This window comes from Pseudopipra pipra, chromosome 9 (genome assembly GCF_036250125.1).
Source record: "Pseudopipra pipra isolate bDixPip1 chromosome 9, bDixPip1.hap1, whole genome shotgun sequence".
Classification (NCBI taxonomy): domain Eukaryota; kingdom Metazoa; phylum Chordata; class Aves; order Passeriformes; family Pipridae; genus Pseudopipra; species Pseudopipra pipra.
In genome coordinates, this window is record NC_087557.1 from 12,262,163 (window position 1) to 12,281,215 (window position 19,053).

The 19,053-nt window shown below is 40.2% G+C and overlaps 1 protein-coding gene across 1 annotated transcript in view; it reads left to right on the forward strand.

Annotated features, from left to right (window-relative positions):
- The first annotated feature begins 1,983 nt into the window (after positions 1–1,983).
- CDC14A (cell division cycle 14A) overlaps positions 1,984–19,053 on the forward strand; it is a 56,379-nt gene continuing 39,309 nt past the window's right edge. The window contains 3 exon segments of the mRNA XM_064664576.1: positions 1,984–2,223; positions 2,692–2,782; positions 13,399–13,474. Coding sequence (XP_064520646.1) covers positions 2,118–2,223; positions 2,692–2,782; positions 13,399–13,474 — 273 coding nt within the window. The 5' untranslated portion in view covers positions 1,984–2,117.

Sequence of the window (19,053 nt, forward strand, 5' to 3'; positions counted from 1 at the left end):
AGTATTTGTAATTTTGCAAAAGGTGTATAAGCAGTATGCAAACATTTGACAGCAGGGCTTCGGTTTCTTCAGTTCCTAGATTCAGCGTCCAGCTAGATGGGTTTACAAATAATAGGCTTCAACACAAACAGTTTCTAAGGATTCTGGATTCCAGATAGCAGATGGTTCCACTGCTCCATCTTTGCTTCTGTTGCCAAAGAAAGTATTCTTAAGACTATTTTGAGTATGCTCATTCAAACTCCCCTTAAGTGCAGCATAGACTTAGAAATGTCACCTGGAACTGTAGTGAAAGTTTGAGTCAAAAAGGGTGTTATAAAAACTATGGTTCTGGAGATAATACCTTACTACCCCTTTTCTTACAGGTAAGGCTATGGTACCCCTTAGACAATTGCCTGTAAGTAAAAAAAAAAAATAAAAAAAAAAAAAAATTAATTAAGGGTTAAATACAAGTGAAAGTCGTATAGAAAGGACTTTCCTATATAAGGAAAAATAAACCCATTGATTTCCATGAAAAGTAAATATCTTCCACCAACAACCTTTATTTAATGTGCTGTTACAGCTATAGTCTCATTCATGTAAGCATCTTGTACGGAACAGTACTGAGAATGGTATTTCTGATTAGGTTCACAGGATCAGGTCCAAACAAATTCATATTTAGGAATATTAGCTCTGGAACTTTAAAAAAAAAAATAAAGCAATGTAAGAACACAGGTATAAATTATTAGAACCAAGACAAAAAATAAATAAGCAACTACACAACAAGTTGCACTAGAGAAGTGTTTTGTGTAGTACTTCACCTTATTTGTAAAGCTTTAAAGATTATCCAGTGCTTATGACACTAGAATAAAAACTGAGGAGTGAGAAGTGTTGCACACTCATGTTTAGTCTCATTTGCAGACACGCTGGGATTAATTATCTGAACTGGTAGTTACAGTAGGTTATTTATAGTGTTTGGGAAAGATGGTGATAATAATGTCAACCTCAGGGCTGCATATGGCTTTGTATTACAACATCTTTTTAAGGTGTTTCAAGGGGCGGGCGGGGGTGTTTGGGCGAAGAATAACTCTTTTTCTCTCTTTTTTTTTTCCTCCTCGAGTTCTCTCTTCTTTGCAACTTTTTGCTTTCGTTGTAAATATGAAACGGACTGTCTGCCTTGTTTGGCACTTACCAATTCTTTCTAAAGAGGAGGGTGGCAGAAGAACGCGCCCACAGCTCGAGCCAGCGCGTTAGGAGAGCTCTTTCCATCCGCAAGCACCTTCCCGAGCCCCGCTGCCCCGGGCTCTGCCCCGCCCGGCCCGGCCCCCGCCCCAGGAGCAGCACAAACCCCGGCCCGCGGGCGGCCGTGGGCGGGGCGCTTCCCCGGGCAGCGCTCGCTCATTGGCTGGAGGCGCAGAAGGGCGGGCCTTGATTGGCGAGCGGGCCTGTCTGTCACGGTGAGTGGTGCCCCAGGTAGGGCAGCGAGAGCTGCGCGGTTCCCCGTGCTCGGCTCCGCCAGAGCCGCTTCTGCCGCCCGCCCGCCCCCGGCCGGAGCCCGCCCGAGCTGCTGAGGCGCCGCTCCGGCCCAGCGCCGCTCCCCGCCGAGCTGCACCTCGGCACCCGCCCTGTCCCCGCGGGGCCCTGTGCCACGGGCCGCCCCCGGGCGGGGAAAGGCAGCGAGCAGCTCAGCGGGGCGCGGCGGCGCTGCCCGGGCGGTGGGCGGCAGGGCAGGCGGGGCGGAGGCGGGGCCACGCCGGGCGCAGAGGCGCTGCCTGGCGGAGCAGGGGCGCTGCCGGGCCGGGGGGCGAGCGCGGGGGGGCCGGTCACTCTCAGCGTCAGCCCTGGGCCGGGCGAGACAAAGGCTCCGTAACGCGGTTGCCAGAGCGCCGCCGGTCGCTTGGTAACCGCCCGCTGCCGCTTTATCCGGGGGCGTCTCCCGGCTGGGGGCGGGGTGGAGCTGGAGTCCTTGTGGGTGCTCGCCCGCCGTGTCCCGAGGCTCGTTCTCGGCTCCGCTCCCGCTCCTATGCGGGCTGCGGCCGCCGCGCTCGCAGCACCGTGGGCCCCGGCGGGCGGCCCCTCCGGGCAGCGGGTCGGGTCCCAGCGAGCGCGCCCCGGCCCCGCCGGCGCTGCCCGAGAGCGCCATGAGCTCGGAGCCGCCCCGCGCCTCGCTGCTCCGCGCCCTGTTTAAGATGGAGCCGCCGGCGGCTGCCTCCGAAGTGCTGGGGGGAGCCTCGGAGTTCGTGAAAGGTGAGAGCGGGGCGGGAGCCGCCCCGTCCCCTGCCCGCGGGGGTCCCGAGGCTTCCCTCAGAGAGGAACCCCGCTGGCTTTTCCCGCCTCCCTGCCCCGGCTTTGCTGCGTGCTCGGCCCCTTTTCCTGGCGGGCTCGGCGGGCTGCCCGCCCCCGGTTGCCGCGGGCGCACCTCGGCGGGTCCTGCCCCCGCTCCCCCGGCGGGGAGGGCGCGGGGCCGGCACCTGTTGCTGTGTGCGGCCGTGCCCGGGGTCAGAGCCTCTCCCGCCCGCGGGGCCTCTCCCGAAGGTGCCCGGGGGGGCCCTGCAGGGCAGGGCCCGCGGGCGGAGCGGTCCGGGCGCTCACGCAGCAGAAAAAGGAGCGGCGGAGCCTCTTCCGCCCCGGGCCGCGGGGTGACAGGCGTGCCCCGGGCAGCCGGCGGGGCATCTGCCCGCACCGACCGACGCTCTGCCCTAATCTGTCTTTCAGATCGGTTGTACTTCGCTACTTTACGAAATAAACCGAAAAGTACCGTAAATACCCACTACTTTTGTACGGATGAGGAACTGGTCTATGAAAAGTAAGTGTTGTGATCTGTTACGTTTTGCATATTCAAAGTGATCACCTGAGGGTCTTCCCAACACACTTTGATACTGTGTCGAATATTTTTTGCCCCATTTAGTTACTTGCACAGAACATGAGTATAAAGTTATCCGGAATATATTTATATATTAGCTGAAACTAGTTTAACCAGATTACTGCTATAAAAAAGACCCACAAAAACAGCTGCAAGGCTTAAATTGTAGTTGAACTAGGAGAAGGGTATCTGAGCCTTGTAAGATTTGTTTAAAACATGGAGAAGATCTCTAATTACATTTTATTAAATGGTGACTTAAATAGAAGACTCTTGTTTGGCACGAATAGATGAAACAATAGTTTGTTTCCTGTGTTTCCCTTTATAGAGTTATGAAGTGATCACCTTTAATATAGAATTTTAAGAATGCAATGTTTAAATGTGCTTTTAAAGAGCATCTGCAACTTGTTTTATAAGAAGGTTTTGTGATAGCACTTCCTGATGGCTTTTGTAGCTTTAGAACAGCTGAAAAAGTATTTTCTGTGAAGTAAAAGCTTCATGTGTTTGGAAAACACTGACTACACATAGAAGGTAAAAAGTAAAATTGATTATAGTTGTGAATACTATTAAAGGACACAAAATACACTTAAAAAATAAAGTAACCACTCTATGCTGTGGTTAAAAAGTAGATGCTCTGTACTTTGTTCCCAACTCAACTGTTTCATGTGTGATGGTTTATCTAGCTACTTGACAAAGGCGTTGCTGTAACAGAAGTGAAACAAAAAGTGTGCTCCTATTTTTTGTAAAACTTTCCATCTGGGTTGAAGAATTTGTGAGCATCAGCCATTCTTCCTTTACTTCTATAGTGACTTCAGCACTGTTCCTGTGAAGGTGTAAACCAGTCCTCCTTGGTTTTTAGCTTACTTTCTATGCCCAGCTTGCAGTTTTAGAGTGTGTTTTCTACACGTTTTTGAGTCTTTCTCATCTTAAGCTGTGCATCTTCTACTGAAGTTCCCAATGATTTGTGCTGAAAGTTGACTTTTATAATCAGCTGCTTGGGTTGGGAGTAAGTTCTGTAATGATCATTAAGGAATTTAGATTGGAAGGCACCTTGGGAGTACCCCAAGGCAAGGTTGACCTAATATTGAAAGCAGAATTCAATTGGGGAAGGTCCTGAGCAATTTGCCTTATGTGAAAATGTTCCACTTTCTTTAATGAAAAAAGCTTGTTCTCCTTCTTGACTTCTGTGTTATTCTTGATGTGAGGTGTTTTGGTTTTAATTCTTAATATGCTTCTAGGAAGGGTGAAGGAATTTTATGTAGCTTTTGATCTTATGGGTAAGAAGGGGAAACACTTCTCTACTGTTAGTTACAGAGGACTGTGCTAACCAAGGACTGTTACTGGGATATTTTGTATGAGGACAATGTCATATTTAAAAAAAAAGAAAAAAGTACAGAGAAATTTGAAGGGGAGGGGGAAAGTAATTTTCTTTAATGTGTAACAGAAATTCCATGGGTATACTCCTGAACCCAGTTATCTGTTAAGTACATATCAGGTGTAACCTGATATCACATATAATTACCAGATAATTGAAGGAAGCAGTTTTCTTTTTCTAGAGCACATCTAAAGATTTTGGACATGTAATTAATGGTGTATTTTCTGAATTGACAGTTCCTACTCTATTTTGCCTGTTTTAAAGGTATCCTATATTTGATACCATAATAGTACTCTCACTTTTGTGCTCTCAAAATACTAAAATGTGATATGAGGTAGAAATTAAGTGACAGTTACCAGGTGGTATCAATGAATTTTCTATAATAACCTAACTCTTTGGCATAACATTGCTAAACTTTCCCCTGATATTTGTATTGCTGCACCTATCACTATCAGTGTATGCAACATTTAGTAGTAAACCCATGCCTCATTTTATTCCCCCCCCCTCTCTTTTCTCCCTCATATTTAAAGAAGTTTATATGGTCTCAGGGAAGCAAAAACAGGTGTCATTAGGGTTATAATTTTATGTATCTCTTTAATATCTTTCTGAATTTGGACAGCTAGAGGCAAATTGAGGACTAGAACGCAGGACTCGGTTCTTGGGGAAATACTAATTTTGCTGTAGCTTCCCCTGTGCTCATCAGCAAGCTTGACATCAGTGTGTTGTGTTTCACAGGCTGCACACAAAGTGGGGAGCTTCGTGTCAGGGCTCGCCTGTAAGTAGTAGTGGAATGTAACTTTAATACACCAGGTCAGATCTGCTGCTCGTTTTATCAAAAATGCAGCCTTGTTTCTGAGAAAGTGGTTTGAAGTATTTGTTACATGATAGCAAAATAAATACTTGGACGTGAGTTGAAGTGCTATAGCTCAGAACAGTGGTTTCCAGAGTCTTTATTCAAGATGGCCTGCCTGGCTTGTTGTGATCAGAATTTCATGGCCAGTTCTGCTTTCTTATCAAATGAACTGTTCAGTGTTCTTAGGAGGAGGATAGGACATGTCTACTCAGTTATGCAATCCTCAGCACTTGTGAGGTATGTAATTAATTATGTTAATACAACTGCTTATTGGCTTAACTTTGTTTAGATGCATCACAGTAGTGACGAAGATACTTCATTGAGCTTAGAAATAAACTGCTTTTCTTTGGGCCTTATTCTGTTAGCTTGTTACAGAATTTTATTTAGCTGACTTTACAGAGGTGTCAGTTTGCTTCACTGAAGCAGTATCTGATCTGAAAACCTCATGAATATGTAGGTTTGGAGTTGTCTGATCACAGAGGGCCTGTTATTGGATCATGCAGTACTTAAAAACTTACTGCCTCGCTTCCTTTTTCTCCCACTCTTGAAGAGACATAAGGAAGTAATTTTGTACATTAGTGGTATACCCCATTTATTAAACAGAGCAGCCGTAGTGCTAGATCTAATGGTTTTGGAAGTTTTGGTCTGGTAAATGCTGACTTGCTATTGCAGCCTGTCACGTGGTTTATTACTAAATTGTACACAAAGTGTGGTTATGTAATCTTGAGCACTTTAGCCTTCAGTTTTCACTTGAAGTTTTCAGCTGTTCTGGTGAATTCATAACACTGTCTTATTTAAACATGCACAGTTTAAAGAGATAATGAAGGTGTTCTTAAAAGCATTTAAGCCCATCTGAAATGCTTCCTGACTAGGAACTCACTACAACTGTCACTAGTTAAATGTGCTGCAATTTAACCTTGAACCTATTATGCTAGGGAAATGATATGTAAATGCCTCAGTTAAGAGAACAAGAAACTGAATGAAATTATACAATTCTGAAATCTTTTTAATGGTTCTCTTTCTGTAAGATTTTGTCAGAGGTTTTCTGAAACTCTCTGACTTTCCTCCTGAGAAAGTCTGAGCTACTGCTTATAATGGAACGCAATCTTTCAGGATAATGTAGTGCAGGTAACTATTACTTCAGCAAAATGGAGTTAATGAGAAATAATCCAGCTTGATGAAGACTGTCATTTGGCAAATAGACAAGCCTTGCCTTGGCAAAACCTCAATTAAGTAAGAAGCTTTTTATTCTCTAAGAATAGCGTCTTTCATGTTTCACCTTTCAGTAAACAGATCTGGATTGAGAATACTACACTTGACTGGTTAACTTGGCTTTCTTATAGTTTTATCAAAGCAACTTTTAATGTCCTTTTTTATTGTTGAGTAGCTTTCTCAAACAAAATTAAAATCTAAATAATGTGAAACAGGAATCTCTTACTGGTAAATTGTAATGGCAACCTTCATAAATCATAACGGTTTTATTCAGTCATTTGTTCTCACTTTGGATCTCTTGTATAAACAGCCTTTGCAGATCTAATCTCTGACATCATCTAGGCTGTAAAAGGAGTTAATATGATAGTCTCTGTGTATCCTATGCTTTACACTAAAGCTTTCTTTCAAGCAATGGCATGTTACTTGCCCATTTCACAGCAGTCTTCACGTTAGCTACTTTGGTTATGCAGCAATAGAATAAGACTTTCAGATGCTTAGCTACAACAAAATTCAGTTAGTACTGTTTCCTCCACTGCATGTGTATATGCAAAGAAGCAGTTTCCTGTGAGAAGAGTAAGGGTTAGCTTGCCTGGTTTTGCTTTGGCTAAATGCTTCTTTCTGCTCTTCAGTAACAGTACTTGCATAAGAAACCTGAACTTCTCCATCATTCTGTGGTTTATATCATTTGAAAGGGAACAGAAAACTTTAACTTAAACTCGTTCCAACAATCAGAGCTGTTGCTTCACAGAGAACAGGGGCTTCCTTGTTCACTCCAGTACTTTTGAAGACTTGACCTTGACAGTTGGATGACCAAGACAACCTAGTAAGCTGAAGTCCAAAATAAAAAAAAAAAAAGGAAATTTCCCAACTTCTAACTTCTATCAATGTGAATGTAAATACAGAGGAGAAAAACTTCTGCATGTTGAATTCTTACAGGTGGGTATTAAGAGTAATGCTCCAGCTTTATTTCGTTTTCCACCTTAAAATGAGAAATTTTAATTTCACTTCAGAAATTAAATCAGAAGATCTAACTGAGAGTGTCAATTTTTCCTTCAGACACAAACTTCTGACATAACTTCACATTTGATACTTGTAAAGTGCTATCCCTTAACACCTGTGGTGTACTTTTCAGTCCAGCAGTTTCATAAATTTTATACCTACGCATTGGTCTCTGCATACCACATTGGTCTTTGCTTTTTCATAGGTAAAAGATAAAAGCATTTGCCAGTAGTATTGAGCAATTTTTTCTCTCTTCTTCCCCCCCCCCCAGTAAAAGGGTACCAGGATAAACCAGAACTGTTTCCTAGGTCCCAGTTTTATATTGGGCAGGAGTGTAGCTTGGTACAGGAAAGACCATTTGAGGATCTTGGCCTCTGTTAAGATGACTCTCTTTCCAAAGAGACTAGGCTTCTAGCAGGACCTGAAGATTCGTCCAGAGGGAAGCTTTTTGTGAACAACCTCTTCATAATTTATTTTTGATGTCAAGGAGCATTGCATTAAAAAAGAATGTATTTGGAATAGCTGTTTAATTACCTAGAACTTAAATCAATGAATTCTTGTTGGATTTTGAAGAATCTGGATCTTGAGGAGGATTTGGAAGTTCCAAGAAGAAATTGAGTTAATACCTGGGGTTTTTTTTGAATAATACAGAGCCTCTACTTTATTCCTACCTCCAGATGCAAGCAGTGAGGTGATTTTTCCAGGGTTGTATTTGCTGTATCATCCTTTGTCTATTCAGAAGCATGCGATCCCTAAGTAGTATTAAGTATTAGGGATTTTGTCTCGGCCCAAATAAGAAAGCTCCCAGGAATTCACGTGTTACTGGAATCACTGGGCTAGAGCAGGGAAACAGTGCCACTGAGTATCACACCTATTTTCATGTGCTTGAGAAGTAGGGAGGAGAAACACACTCTAGGAAGCAGGAGAAAGAAGACTGAATAGGTAAGATTTCCTGAGTAGCAGTTAGGTTGTAATGAATGGGTGGACTGATCCTTTTGATGCTCATCCAGGAACTTTCTTGTGTAAGATGTGTTCAGCTTATGATTTGAAGCAAGTACCTGTAATGGCCAGTTGGCCACTTCTGCAGTACCTGATTCTTGTACTGCTTAATGGCCAGACTCAGAGCAGATGCAGTAGGGCCCTCGGAGTGCAGTAATCTGAATGTTCCAGCCTAGGAAAAAAGGAAGGAGAAACAAGTGGAGAATTTTTCTCTTACTGTAATTCAGTCTCATTGCTTAATTTTAATTGTAAAATTGTAAATTCTGATTGTAAAATGCTGAAAAATTAGTGAAGCTTTGCAGTTAAGAAGCTGTATATATGTTATTTTACAAAGTTCTTGGCTTTTATCTTTTGGATTGAGTAATTTCAAGCTTGGGGGGTTCCTGTTTTGGCAGGTAAATTACTTTATATGATTGCTAGTCTTCAAGAAGGCAAACTTGTACTTTGGGGAGTAGTTGTACTCCTTTTCTGGGATACATACTCCAGAAAATGAATGCAGTTGTGAAATGGTGGCTCTATTTTCAAGTTACTAAATCAATGGCTGAGTAAGGTGGCATGCAAGTAACATCAGGCCCTGATGGGAAGTGAATGGCAATGGAAAACTACCACTCTGGTGTTTTCATCTGTAGGGAAAAAGTATCAGGGATCTGGAGTAAGGCATTAGCAATGCATTTTCTCTTTGGAAGATAACTTGATATCTTGGCCTGATCAATTGACTGATGTTAATATGGACCTTGACAAATTAGAGACATGGGCAGTCACCAACCATATGGAGTTTAACAAGGGTAAGTGCCGAATTCTGCACCTGAGATGGGGCAACCCTGGTTGTGTGTATAGACTGGGAAACCAGAGGCTGGAGAGCAGCACTGCGGAAAAGGACCTGGGGGTCCTGGTTCATGCAAGTTGAATATGAGTCAGTGGTGCCCTGGCAGCCAGGAGGGCCAGCCCTGTCCTGAGGGGCATCAGGCAAAGCATGGCCAGCTGGTTGAGGGAGGGAATTGTCCTGCTCTGCTCTGCACTGGGGTGACCTCACCTTGAATATTGTGTGCAGTTTGGGGCACCACAATATGAAAAAGCTACTAGAGAGCATCCAAAGGAGAGCTGCAAAGATGGTGAAGGGTCTGGAGAGGAGGCTTTATGAGGAGTGGCTGAGGGCACTTGGTCTGTTCAGCCTGGATAAATGGAGACTGAGGGGAGACTGCATTGCCACCTTCAACATCCTCATGAGGGAAAGTGGAAGGGCAGGTACTGATCTCTTCGCTCTCATGACGAGTCACAGGACTAGAGGAAATAGCATGAAGCTGAGTCGAGGGAGGTTTAGGTTGGATCAGGAGAAGGTTTTTCACCCAGAGGGTGAAAAAAACCAGTATCCTGTTCCAGGACACTGGAGCAGGCTCCCCAGGGAAGTGGTCACAGCACCAAACCTGTCTGTGTTCCGGAAGTGTTTGGACAATACTGTCAGGCATGTACTGTGATTCTTGGACTCGATGATCCTGATGGGTCCCTTCCAATTTAGCATAATCTGTAATTCTGTGGAGGTTATCAATTCAATTAAATGTGTGCCAGGCTATATTATTCCTTCATTGACTATAACCAGGCACCATCCAATAGTTCAAGATAGGAAATCTGTTTATCATTTTTCTGAAACTCCAGGGTCAGGTATTCAAATGCTTGGTGAAAAGTGACTTTTGCATTCAGAAGAGGTGCCAGTTTAGGCTTGAACTGACTCATGGCACCTTCACGTGGCCTCCCATGGAACTGCAGTTGGAAACGACTTTGTTGCTATCTCAAGAGTTGAGGGCTACATTCCGTTGAATCCCCTGGAAGAATTTACAGTAGCTGCTTGCATGACAGAGTAAACCAATGAGCCCTTTATGGGCTGGCCTTTCTAGGTGGATGACCCTTCCTATGACACAGTATAGCAAATGCCTCAGATCTTATGTTGTAATAAATTATAGGAAGAAGTGGTTCTAGGAGTCTATTCTAAGGAGAATACAGATACCAGAAACTTAAGCTACTGCTTCCAGGTAGCATCATGATAGTATTTTTGAATACTATCATGATACTAGACTACTGAAATATTCATCTAGTATATTCTGGAGTTTTGCTACTTAGTTTGAGAAGCCTAAGGATAGCAAGCCTCCATGGGTTGAGGGGGGAAGAATAATTTCAGCTATCATCTAGGTACTTGATTAAAACAAAATATAATTAAATGTTAATTAATACCATACCTGCCATCTGTTCCTCATATGTGGTTCCCACCTCCATTGTAAGTGGTTCTCTCTTAACTGGCTTAAGCTTCAGAGACATCCCGATTTCTTACTGTATTTAAATGCATTGTTAAAATACCTAGATGTAAAAGAGGTGGAAGTAAAATAATGAGTGGATTGTTATCAGTGACTATCATGTAATAGGATTTGACTTTTTCTTATATTTATCTTCAACTTTTGCCCAATAAAATTCTTTACTCAGATGGTGACTTGGTGTGTCGTTTCTTCCCCATTCCCTATACCTCCCATTTCTCATCTTCTGCTTACATTTAACTGTATGTCAAAATTCTGTTCTTAAGATGAAAATCTTCTGGGTGAGTCAGGATCAAGTGTCTCTAATTCAAGTATATAAATGGGCTTTTATAGAAAAAGTAATGAGGGTGCATGAGATTAAACCCTTCTTCTTAAACATGTCAGAAATTGTGTTTAGGTCTAAGGATGTAAATTGAAGGAAGATTTCGTAGATCAGAGTTCATTGACTTCAGTACAGAGCCTTGTATTATCTTTCAGAGAACTCTTTGATTTGGAGGTTTGTAGAGCACTTGTTTCACTTAGCCCCACTAAAAAAAAAAAGGATAATCCATCTTATTTCACTTTAGAGGTATTAAGTGGAGAAAGTTAAAATTATGCATGTAACATAACCTTTTTGCCTCACATGTAAACCCCAGTGTTTTGTAAGTGAAGCCAGTGGCTGGTTTATACTGCCTACATGGTGTTATGTAAATAACTTGGGAATTGCCAGTGGTTTTATGTAGTAGTAGTGCTGGTGCAGCACTGACTAAAAGTACCTTTCCTTTATGATTGTGTTTGGATTCTGAGAAATATTTTGTTTCTGCAACACAGACAAATGGTGACAGGACCAGAGACTTAAACACAGATACTTCTGCCCCTGGCCTCCACTGTGTTAAGAGAAGCACACCATACTTAATGGGAATAGGTGATGGAAAAATAGTCAGTCAAAGATTGTGACATCTTTCACTCGATAGCTGAGAAGCTTAATAGCTTCATTTTGCTTCATGGATAGACTCAAATGTATTTTATCCTTCTGCCATCAAAACAGTAACTTGTCTGTTGTGGATAAATTTGTAAATTAATTTTTGTGTACTTTTCCTATACTTCTGTTTGAATTTAATCATGTGGAAAAGTAGAAGTGGATATATGACTTCATATTGATGTACTTCTAGCAAATGAATAGTAATAAAATAAAAACTTATCGTAAAGCATGGCTTATAGAGTTCTTCAGTTCTTTAGGTGAACTGTGAATTCCACTAAATCTTTCAACTACTTTGCTCACAATGGTTTTTAAAAAAGTATTCTGTTTTATAGTAACTATCACATTCCATGTTGTTTCACAATACTTTAAAAAGTATTTTTCAAAAATAATCTTTACATCCTAAGTTCTACTCTTCCATCATATATTTAAGTGAAAGAATACTCTAAAGTTAATGGAGCAAGACAGGGTGGGGTTTTTTTTATTTGAAGAAGGTGTTAGTGCAGCAGTATGGGAGAGATGTTAGTAAACCTTCTATGCGGCTTTTCTAGAAGCTACAGTGTTGTTAGAGCTCCAGTTTTAATTTCTTTTTTGTCATAACTCATACTTGTCTCTAGAACTTTTTTATTTCACCTCTGAAAAACCGTATGGAGGGTTTTATTTTAAAAATACCTATAACTGTTGACTGTATCTGGAGACTTAGCTGAGATGGAGTTCTGAAGTTAAGCCCTGCTTTACTGCCACTGGATTTTCCTCTTGAGTTGGTTACTTCTGTACAACCTGCAAATAAAGTTCTAGTAGTTGGATAACTTGCTCTGTCATCCAGCTAGTTAGCTTCTGTAATTACATCTTAATATTTTGTTCTGAAGGGCTGAACTGAATCTTAACCAACACTTACATTGTTACTTGATATTGTAAAGTAGATGATACTGAAATAGCATTGGTGTGGCAGGCAGGCTGCTTGTCCTAGATAGTGATCAGACTAATACAGTTGTCTCTTTTTTGCACTGCTCTTGGCTTTCTTATTTGAGAGAATGTGGGGAAGAGGATATTAATGAAGTTATAAGCACCAAAAAGATCATCAAGACAGATTTCTATACACAAAAGGAAAATTATTGGGGGAAGCTTAAATTTTGAGCAGTTTTGCACAATGAATGGAGAGGGAGAAAGCTCTAGAAGAGATTGTTTAGAAATCTAGGAGAGAAACAAGAACAATGAGGAGTTGGTATTGACAATATGAAATAAATAATAGATTGGAAGAACAGTCTAGAGATGAGGATTGTGGGACAAAGGGAAAAATAATTCAGCGTAAAGTGTATATGTAATATATAATCTCTGGAATAGTGAAGGATGGGATATGAAGAAATATGCTTAATTTTCAGACAGATCAAGACTGGACATAATTCAATAAATTTTATTACCCATAAGAAATTCTATGTAGCTTATTCTTAATACTGTGTAATGATATATTTTCATCTTAAGCAGTTGTAGAATCTTTATCTAGGATGTCAACATGGCTTAAATGTAGATCATGTCTTGATATTCTTTACTCTGTAGTTTTGGTCAAAACCAGACTGCATATCATGGGATGAAGAAAAAAATTCTGTAGTTAGTGTGTGTATATAATGGGAAAGGTAGTTACTGGAATATCTTAAACTGAAGCTACAAATGAGTTCAAATTAATTGTTACTGTTGTCCTCTTAAATGAACCAATGAAGGACTTATCTGTTGTTCCCTGTATATTGGCTACTCTGTATCCTGTAAAAGTTACTAATTTGCAGCTTTAATTACCAACAACATGGACATTGAAATTTGCCTAACTCTTTTGTATAAATAACACTGTTTTTTGGTTTTTTTCCCCAGTTTCTATGGAGATTTTGGACCTTTAAATTTGGCAATGTTATACAGATACTGCTGTAAACTAAATAAGAAACTAAAGGTAAGCTTTGTTTAAAAACAATGTTCCTATTTTTTTTGTGTTTTGAAATAAAATTATACAGTTTGAGAGTGGTGATTAGTTGCTCATTATCTAGATGGTGACTGCTAAACTTGAAGGATGTTCTTTGTTCCGAGTTCTTTTCCCTCTGAAGAGTGAAAACAATTAATATGCCTTCATTATTGTTTGTGAGATGAGGCACTGAAGGCTGTGTTCACCTTTTTTCATAACCTTACACTTTAAAGACAATAGTAATAAAACCCACTGGTTATGCTCCATCCCAGCCAGACAAGTACACTGAACATGTAGCTGTGGGCTTAACCTATTCTCCAAATACCTGTGCAGAAGTGATTTGCAGCATGTATAGGAAATCTATCAATTTCAAGAAATGAAACATATTTTAATTTCAAAGTACTAATTACTGTAACTTCTGGGCAAGTAGTGAGGAGACCATCCACTAAATATAACAGGTTTTAAATCTTTATAATATAAAATATTAGAACTGTTACTGACAGAAGGGGAAAATGGGACTACAGAAGTGATAAGTTGGTCTACTGTTCAGAGGGTCCCTTTATCAAAAATGGCATTATGTTTTGTGGCTAATGTTTGCTGCACAAACATTTGCTGCACAATGCACTTAGGCAAATTGATTCATGCTATCTGCTACTTTCAGGGACATACTGAATTGCACATGTTCTTAAGGGGAGGTTCTCCAAATTCAGGGATTTATGGAGTTACTATAAGCTTTTTGCAAAAAAAGTGCTTCTAGTGAAAATGTACATTGCTTCTTAACTCTAAAAAATTACTTATAAAGAGAAAAAGTTAAACTCTACTATTTCTAATTTTGTTAGCATGTGTTCATATTGGGAAAACATTGGATTTGTCATTTCACTAAAGAGAACTTATAACTGCGTTATCATTCCATTCTCCAGTGCCAGTATCCCATTCAAACATGTGACCAAAGATGCTCACTCAGTAGGAATCTGGTTTTTTTACCTTAATTCTGCTGTTGTTGACCTTTTATTTGAGTTAAACTGTGAAGCAGTTACTCCAGAGAAGAACCAATAGTAAAGCTACTGTTCTAACTTCCCTGTGCCCCTGGAAACTGGAGAGATCAGTTCTGTCTTTTCCAGATTCAGATTAAGACTGCGATCAGTTTGGGACCCGAATACAGTCTCATGTGTTACTGTTAAAGTGTATCTTCCTGCTTTTATGGTTGAACCAGAATGCCTTCAATCCCGAGCCTAGGTACCCAGGAAATAAGTATACAACTAATAAATATCCTGGGATTGTTTTTAATGGTTCAGTATTGAACAGGAATGTCTCTACAGGCTTTATTCTTCTTGTAAGGCCATCATCTATCTTGAATGAAGCAAGCATGTCATCAGAAGTGGCTTGTAAGCATGATGAACAAGGTTGGATATTATCATGGAAAAAATAAACAAGGGAGCTAAATTGGAACTGAACTATTGACTTTGATATTTGCAGGGCTGATTTAACAAACTGTGATGTCACTTTAATGCAACATTTACATTTGTTGAAAAAGCACTGCTAGGTGAAGATTACAGCTGATGAGAAGTCTCAGCCCCTCTGGGAGGAGGTGCTGTTTGTTGCTGCCAGAGGCTAATTCCAAATAGGTTAATTTAAACTACTAGTGTATAAGAGGGAAGAGTAACCTGATAATGCAACCACTTGAAAGTAATACCTGAAATCAAACAGCTAAAGCTTGGAATACTGCCAAAGTGGTATAGAAACTTACAGTTGAATAGATTCCAGTCTGGCTGATTGGCACTACCCCTGGGGTGGGCCAGTACAGCTAATGTAAGCTTTGCTCTTCTAATAGTTAAAATATATGCCAGACTGCGACCTATTTTAGATACTACCTGCAGAGAGTAAGTAGTCTCGTAAGACCAAGTCCCAGGGCTGAAGCACGTACACGTACCTGCATGTATCAGAAGCACACATCTGCAGGCCTTGCTAAATGACTGCTGCTCAGCTTTGCTCATCAAGAATTACGGATTCACAGTTTCTACCCTTCTACACCTCATCTTCCCCTGTCTGCCCTTCTCAAGTGTCCCAAAGAGGAGTTCTGAGGCTTGAAGTAGCGTGTGTAAGACGGAAGTTCAGGTCATGAGAGAGAGTCCTGTTGGGGCAACCTGCTGTTTGCATATCCTTGCCTTAAGAGTTCCCTGTGACCAGCAGCAGGAAGTGTTTGATTATAGAAAGTAAAAGATGCTGCAGATTATGATGGGATGGTTGCTATTGCCATACTACAACGCTTTTGGGACCCTGAGGCAATGACAGTGCTTAAGCCCAGATGACTTGGTATATACTTGCTTGGGTAAGCACTTCATGTGCTTTTCTTAAGAAAAGAGTCTTGAAGTGTGGCACAAAAAAAAATTACAAACGTGATGGATTTTGTATGGATACACTGTCTCAAAAGGAATTAAGACTTAGACTTGTTAATTTTGAAACTTCTGTGAATAGGAACAGGAGAAATGAGAGTATAAGATCTCATTAAAACAAACAAGCCCACAAACTTCCCTTCCAAATCTTTCAACTGTATCTATTTCTGGTTTGGGAGAGAAGTTAGACATTAGAGGCAGTTTTCTGTTTTCCTCTCTCCTTTCTTGTGCGACTGGTGAGGATGGAGAAGGGTACCAGTTTGAAATATGCTAATGGCAGACCAACATTTTAAAGTAAACTATGGTAACTCTGTGCTGACTGATATTAAAAACAGTAAATAATTCTGTTTTGAAGAGCTGAAGAATTTATTTAGATATCCATTTGCCAAGAAAGTTTGAGGTAAAATCCTGGTTATATCTTACAGGAAAACCTTTTGGACCTTGTTTGTAATGCTTCAGTTGCTGTGGAGATGATTTTGACTATCCAAGTCAACAGCAAGGAAAAAATGCTTGGCTGTGCTATCTTTCTGCTTATAATTTGAATTCTGTAGGGGGAAAAAATGCTTGACTAAGCAACTGGAGTTCATTTATGAAAGAAAGATTTTGTTTCTTCTGTTTAAACAACTCTGACTTCATAAAAACTGCTTTAAAAAACCTTCTGTGTTTTATGTGTGTATAGCCTTACACATTCTCGATAAATCCAGGAGCAGAGGTGATCAGGGAGTGTTGCTGATATAAATGATATGAATATTGAAGATCAAAGGCAGGGGAGGAAAAACACTGGCAGCATTATGAACTATGGGGTTAATATTTTTTGTGTGCTAACTGTATTGCTGCTGAGTCACAGAGGAGTTTGGCTTATTTGTTGTTTTAATATAAATAAACTGTTGGGCATACATGTGGAACTGTAGTAATTGCAAGCATCTCCTTAGGACAGCCTAAATTTTGAGACAGGGTTGAGTGCACGTTTTAATAAACCATTTTCTATGCAATTTACCACCCTTGTATTCACTGCTATTTACGTGTACATATTACATATATATACATCTCTCTCTGTATAAAAATAGAATTTGCATAGATCCAGGCTTATTAAACATACTGCAGTAATTTCTTGCTTGAACAGTACAACTGTGTTTAACCATATCCATTATATGAAATACTGACAAATAATCTGGTGATTTTACGCAGTTGACAATCTAGTAACCGTCTACCATGGCACTTTCTAAGCCTGTCATCAGTTTCTCTGCAAGTAAATCTCTCTTGAGGCCTGCAAGAAACAGGAACTTATCTATTATTTTTAAAAAAAAGTAATCTTATAATGAAAATAACATGTTCTGGAACCCTCTTGTAATCTTATAAATTAGTTTTATCACCTAAACCAAAACCTGCCATGCTTTCTGTGGAACCTCTGCTTTTAATTCAAAAGACTGTCTTTTAGTATGTTCCTTTGGGATATATCTTGACAGATACTGTTGTTACATTTTGTCTTTTAATGATGTGTGAAACTGCTAAAATTTTCTTACTGGTAAAGAAGAATATTCTTAATGCTTCATAATGCGTGCCTTTGTTTTAGGAAAGAAGATTACTCACAACTATGTTATCTAAGGTCTGGCTATTCTGTAGGATAACCTGTATTGAAAAAGTTCTTGTTGAAACAGTCCTGGTTCTTCAGAGTTGAGCAGTGTCTCAGGGAACTAAAGCCTTAATCCATTCAGGTGGAGCTCTGGAGCTGTAAAAAGTGTTACCTTCCAGAACTGTCTTGAAAGCTTGTTATCATTGAATCTATCCGAAGGAGGACACATAGCTTATTAAGTATGGTGAGAAAATCAGTATTTTTGAAAGTAGATCATATAACTTAGTATTGATATTTAAAGTGTACTGAGTAAACAATTTGCATGTTAACGTTAACAGAGGCATTGCATTGACACTTCAGGAAACACTTACTGTAAAACTTGATTTTCTGTAACTAGTGGGGAAATAAAAACAGTGGTTTGTCTTACAGGCTTTGGAAAAGTTAAATCATGCTGCCATTTTCCACTGGCTACTATGCTATAAGCTGTTAATGTCAATTAATGTTAAGTTCAATTTTGTGTTAAAGCTTTAGTCAGGATATGTTTTTTGAATATCATATAACCTTACATTTTGAAAATTATGCAATAAAACTGATACATTGTTTTCATTAAAATGTTCTGGAAACTTCTGTTTTTCACCACATCAGGTACAAAGTGTCTCAAAACTGAAATTACTTGATATACCCAAAACATTAAAAAATCCATTCCATAAAATAGAACAAGAACTATGGTCTCATTACATAGAACTTCTGACTAGTTAGCTTTGCAGTTTAAAATAGTGGGTTTGGTGAACTATAAACTGCCGCAAAGAACTTTGCTTTAAAATAAGTAGTAGTCAATAAGTTATAATTGAAGTTCTGTCACTGTTGCATAACTACTGTAATCTTATCCCACCTACACATCATGGGTGGAATTGCAGTTAGAGAACACTAAAATTAAAAAATTGAGGAGGGGGAAGAAGGGAGGAATCTTAAAATACTGGGATTAATTTTGTCAAGTTTTAATAATAATTGAATACTTCACTAATTAAATAACTACTTGTGCTTTGTATGTTTGCATATATGCTGAGAGAGATGTTGCTGTTGGTCTCTAGATACAGCTTCTTCCAATCAGCAGCAGCCAGCTATCTTGGGAATTACAATCCCATTTAGACACACGGAGTTGCATTAACTCTCCTTCTACCTCTGGAAGTTGTGGCTAATAAGACCAGACTGGAATGTACAGTTAGAACTGCTATAAAAGGTGCTGTTGCTGGGGGTTGGGAGTAAGAAGCTTGCTGTGATACCTATATCAGTTTTCTCCTTAGTTTATCAGCTATTTGATTTTTTGCAAAATTTGATTCTGTGGTTAAAGTTATTCTAAAATCTGCAACAAGAGTTAAGGTGAGAGTAGACACAGATCTCTGGAAGTGAGATACAATTGGCACTACTTAAACAAATAAAACACTATTCTGCAGCAGGTACCGTATGTTCCACTCCCAAGTGTCAACAGTGAAGCCAGGTAACAGCAGCATTGGTATTAGAGCATTTTATAGAATGTGCAACTTTTAAAAATAGAACGTGCTTCAAATACTTAGAAACGGAAACCAGAATATTTGTTGATAACT